The following is a 5,732-nucleotide window of genomic DNA, read 5'->3' on the forward strand; positions in this document are numbered from 1 at the left end:
GATCCGCGCCGCCGCTCCGGTTCGTCGCCGGCGCCGCCATACTCGTCGCCGGGCCGGTCGCTTTCCGCCGCCGCCCACGGGCCTCCTCGCCGGCGTCGTCCAACAGCGCCACCCCGCGCCGTGCTCGCCGGAGTTCCACCGCCCTCCGCCGTCATTCGTCGCCGGAGATCCGCTCCGTCCGGATCCGGGGGAGTGGGATGAGATCCACCACTCCCCTGAACCAAACGGTGTTCCCCGTCCCGGATCCGCGCCGTCCCGCACCACATCATCCCACGTTGACTTTTCCCGCGGGGTAAAATTCCACGAAGTCCTCGAGATTTCCATGTTTCATATGCCCATATTCATCATGTCGTAACTCCGCATCCGTAGCTCCGTTTTGGGCATATAGCATATCAAAATGTTCGTCTCGGAGAGCACATCATTTCATTCCATTGTATCATTTTCATTTGAGTTCATCTTGGTGCCCGAAATGCTGTTGGAAGAGTGCTACTTGAGATAATTGTCAGATCTGCTGCTCCATTTAGATAATTGTCAGATCTGCTGCTCCATTTAGATATTTGTCATTTTTGCCATGATTATTGTGTGCATGTTATGTCCATGAGCTCTACATATGTTTTGTTAAGGGTTTTGCCATCTTTCTAGGGGTGCAACCCATGTATTTTTGTGATGTGTGTGGTGACTAGCACAAGCTTGTAAAGTGGTGCACTTGTTAATGCTGATTTCAGGGACTTAGCATTCCCACTAAGTCCTTGACCTATTTATCTCATTATGCCATATGTTCATGTTGTTTCCTAGTGATCCGTGCCTCTTTTGAGGATGATCAGTAAGGATGTTTTGTTACTCTTGTAGTGCTCTATCCATCCATGTTTTTGTTTGCAATTATGAAGCACCCTAGCTTGAGTCAATCGAGCTCTATTTTTGTCATTTCGTGAATCTGGGCAGATTGTCTACTTGTTAGCAAAATATTTTCTAAGTATTTTGAGAATACTAAAGTTTTTGAGATTACCATAGTTTTATCTACAATGAGTTGTTTGGTTGCCTATAACAGTTGTGCTTTTAATATTGTAGTATTGGGCAAATTGCAGTTTTTTCTCTTCATAAAAAAAAGAACCCCAAACCTCTTTTTTAAAAACAAAGCTGCTGAGTGCTTAAACACAACGGCTAAACAACAAAATTTACAGCGGCAGCCAAACAGGTTCTATGTATTGTGAATACTGCAAAATACTCTGTTTTGATAAAACTATGGTATCTCACATCTACAGGCAAAATTACTGTAGTTTTTGATATTTTGGTTTATATAATACTTTGCTATCAAACACAGCCTTAATGAGGAAGTTGGCGTCTCAAACACACAGTGAAAGTGGTCAAATTCGAGTACAGAACTTTCCCAGGTCTCCGCTCTCTTGAAGGCAAGCAACCAACCACCCACGGCACCAACCTCTCCACCGCCCGGTTACCATACCCACCGTTCCAACGGCACGTCTATTTCACGTGCCCTTCCTGCCTCCCCTTCCTTCCTCTCCTCCCACATCACCTCCACCTACCGCCGGCGAACTCGTCCCCGTTGCTCTCCAATCTTGCCAACGGAGATGACGACAGAGGGTCTGGTGCCGATCACGCGGGACTACCTCGCGCGCTACTACGACAAGTACCCGCTGCCCCCGATCCCCGACGGCGTAATCGCCCTCGCTGCCCGCCTCCGCGCTCTGTCCGCCGAACTCGCCGCCGCCTCTCCCTTCTCCCCCGGTGAGCGCTTTATCTGATGCCTCGCTGCGATTCGCTTGCTTCTCGACCCCGCTGCTGCTACCTTTGATCTTACTACGATTCCTGAAGAGTGGAATGGGTACAGTAATCTTGTTCGGTTCTTCTAGTGCGGGTAGTTTCCTGCTCGGGGGCATGCTAGAAATTGGAGGCTGCTTCCCTTTCTTCGGTCTAGCCAGACTCAAAACGATTAAAATCAGTTATTGCCAGCACAATAACTGAGGTGGGTATGCTTCTCAGGGTTTGTACGTTTTCGGTTCTTTTTCCCCATTATATGCAGAATTTGGTTAGTGGCTAACTAGTAACTAGTGCTGTTATCTTGTACTAATTGACTTGAAAGTTTAGTCTTAGAAGCTGAAACTGCAGCAGGTTTTGATCCTTGGCATGCACTAATTATAATTGGCCTTTCTATAGTGCTTTTGTTAGCCGCGTGGATGTTTGGTTTGACAGGGGCGTCTAATTTGTTACATCCGGGTGCTGCTCATTAGTCCTGGAAGCCATTTATGTTTCATCTCTGTAGTAAGATTGTATGCTATCTACCTGTAAAAGACCTGTGCATTACAAAGGGTGCCATATGGTTAATTTTAGTTAAGACAAACAACAAAAATAAATTATTAGAAATATGAAGGGAAAATCCCCTGTACTTGTACGGTGAGTGCTCACATTAGCAGTGGAAAAAACAAATGTAACTCTCTTAGAAAGGGAAAGTAGGCGGGAAATTGGGAGCAGGGACAATGGTTTTGTAATTAACATTTTGAAATGGAGATTTCCATTTTGGCCGTAAATCCTGAATGAATACGTTTTGGCCACTTAGTTGACATACTGGTACCGATCCCACTTATCAGTGAGACGATCAGTGAAAAAGCAAGATGAACTTAGTCCAAGAAAAAGGTCAAGTCCCATTAAAGATAGAGAAATATGCATGCTAGCATAAGTTATCAGTGGCAGATCTCATGCGTTGGTTTCTTGCGGCGTCTGTTGTAAATCCATGCAGGGTGTTGTTAGCAGAAGTTTTACGAATGTGTAAGGGTTAACACTAAGATTAAAACCATTTCATATTGTACCTTACTATCTAAGAAAAGAAGTAGATTTTCACTAGGACATCAGCTGCGACTCTTTGGCTTGCTAATTATAGAACATTGCTTGGGTGATCTTTCTGAAGCAAGTATTGTTCTGACATGATAAATCTATCTTTTTTGCATGTCGAAGAGGAGGAGCACTTGGAACAAGAGGCATCTGGTGTACCTGCCCATAAAATAGATGAGAACATGTGGAAGAACAGAGAACAGATGGAAGAGATTCTGTTTCTGCTTAATAAATCTCGTCGTCCCGTTGCTGTAAGTTTAGTTCTGAATCTTGCTGCAAGGATGACTCCTACCTTTCAATTTTGTAGCTAACATTTGTCATGTGCTTGCGACCAGCTTCAACAGAAGTCCACACTAGAAGACGCTGAGATAGTTTCCACACTTGATGATTGTGAAACTAAATTGAAAGAGATGTTGAAGAAGTTGGAACAGTTTCAGCTAAAAAATGCCGATAATGTTTTCAATACAGGTTGACATTCTTTCCTTCTGCTTACTTTACTGTTAACTGTTTCATAAATAGAGGTAAAAGATACAATTACCCATTAAAACTTGTATTACTGTGCACCCAATAGTTTTGTACTGGTTGTTTTCTAGCATGTCCTGGACATAGATGATTGAATCTCCTTCCCATATAATTTCCCTGGAGCCCTTCACTGTTTCCTGAGATTTTCCTCAGTTGTTAATCCCACAGTCCCAAATATTAGCTTACTATGATATTTTTTAGACCAACTAGCTTACTGTGATATGCTCTATGATATATCTTGTTCTATTTTGTGACGAGTCTGTACCATGTTGCCTTCCTGTCATTTTTGAACTATTGATTTCTGGAACTGAAATTTGTATAGTAAAACAGTACTTCTTTTGTCATGTTAATTGCCTTATCATTTGGTATTTGACCTGCATTTACAACATCTGTAGTTATGACATACATGCCACAAGACTTCCGCGGTACACTGATCAGGCAACAGCGAGAACGCTCTGAGAGAAATAAGCAAGCGGAGGTTGATGCTGTAGTTAGTTCTGGTGGAAGCATTCATGATAGATATGCATTGCTATGGAAGCAGCAAATGGATAGGTTCTTCTCCTTTCATTTATCGGTCTACAAATTTTCATTATCAATAAATTTATAATTATTTTCCATTTTGGTATGTAGGCGGGTGCAATTAGCGCAGCTTGGTTCTGCAACAGGTGTATATAAGACACTTGTTAGGTACTTGGTTGGTGTTCCACAGGTTAGCCAAATTGTTCAATTCATATTCACCATATTTGATGATGATGATGAGAACATCGTTATTCTAAATTTGAGATAACACTGGATTGTTACGAATTTCATTCCATCTAATATTGGCATATCATTATCAAGATGTAAATTGTTGAATGTTCCCTTAAGTAGTTATTATTACTCCTTTTAGAATGCAATGTTACATGGTGGCATAGTAACAATCAGTTTCTTGTGCTGACCATTGCAGGTGTTATTGGATTTTATTCGACAAATAAATGATGCTAATGGGTATGCATGCTACTATTTTTATCGTAACACAAGTTAGCATGTACTACCATGTACATGGAGTGAAGGACAAATATTGAATGTACTTATTATTGATGACATTTCTTTCTATTGAATTTTCTCGTCAGACCTATGGAAGTGCAAAGAGAACGCTACGGGCCAGCACTATACACACTTACAAAACTGGTGCTTGCAGTTCGGTTGTATCTACATCTCTCTTTGGCACGATATGGACAGAAGAAAATGTGAGCGAGTTTTTATTTGAAAAGAGTATACACTTTTTAACTAGCCATAGAATATCTTGCGGGAATTAGCTCTGTTTGCATATGCCCCTTTTAATTCTAATAACTCTGAAACTCTATTTAAAAAATAAACAGAGGGAAGGATGACATTGCTGTGTTGCAGCAGGCAGTGGTTATATACACCGAGGAATTTGGGAAGTTCACTACATTCATCGGGTACTATAATTTCATTATCAACGTTATCTAGCTAACAGTTGTTACGCTCTAACAATAGTATGTTGATTTTCTATGTTCCCATGTTCCATACTAGTGCTTCACATATACGTTTAAAATTTTAACTCGCAATCATCTTCTATTCATACTCTGCAAATACTTGGATTCAAAGAAGAAATACATAATATTGTACAACCTTATTTCTGTGGGCTACAAGATTCAATAAGTTTGGCTTCCTGCTTCTTCACATGGTTTTGATACATTTTGAACCTAATAGCTATTTCTTTTCTTTTTGCTCTGAGCGTTTTACTTTGAGACATTGTTTAACTTGTTAACTTGATCTTAGCATCTTTGTTGTCGACCTACTTTATTGTATCAAAACCATGCACTTGTTAACCTGCATTTGGTGCCTACTGATTTCAGCAAATAATTATCAAATGTAACCTATAAATAACACGAAGAAGTCTAATCTACTGTAGGAAGTTAGATGCTGATCATGCAATGCAGGTTCACCAGCCTCAGCCTGAATAGATCCTAATATATGGCATGCAGAATTTCTTACTTCTATTTATGACTGTTAACACTTAACAATCTGTTAACTGCTGAGAGAAACCATTGCAGTGAGGTTTTTGTGAATGCCCCATTCTTCATATCTGCTGAGGATGCAGGTGCTGATTCGAGGTACTTACTCGATTCAGTGCAAATTTGATGCATTTTGCTGTGCTTATTTAGCATTAGCTCGCTACGAAGCATGGAGAAGTTTTGGAAGGGCTTTCAGAACTGAAAGACTCTTGTTTTTACACTTCATGTAGGAAAAACGATGAGTACCGAGAAACCATTATTCCAGCGGGAAAGACACATGAGGTACCATTTTAGTTGGACACAGTTTTTTTTTTGGCTCATTAATGAACTAAAACCACGACA

General features: G+C 41.1%; 1 protein-coding gene across 1 annotated transcript; it reads left to right on the forward strand.

Annotated features, from left to right (window-relative positions):
• Positions 1-1,435: 1,435 nt before the first annotated feature.
• Positions 1,436-5,672, forward strand: LOC123172094 (uncharacterized; the record flags this gene model as incomplete). The annotated part of the gene is given in 10 exon segments (XM_044589125.1): positions 1,436-1,746; positions 2,971-3,098; positions 3,183-3,315; positions 3,765-3,921; positions 4,000-4,078; positions 4,316-4,356; positions 4,482-4,598; positions 4,731-4,811; positions 5,430-5,489; positions 5,621-5,672. Coding segments are annotated over 10 exon segments (1,005 nt in total), but the record flags the coding sequence as incomplete, so codon positions are not given.
• Between the last annotated feature and the right edge of the window lie 60 nt (positions 5,673-5,732).

The sequence above is a fragment of the Triticum aestivum genome, unplaced genomic scaffold (assembly GCF_018294505.1).
Source record: "Triticum aestivum cultivar Chinese Spring unplaced genomic scaffold, IWGSC CS RefSeq v2.1 scaffold27389, whole genome shotgun sequence".
NCBI lineage: Eukaryota > Viridiplantae > Streptophyta > Magnoliopsida > Poales > Poaceae > Triticum > Triticum aestivum.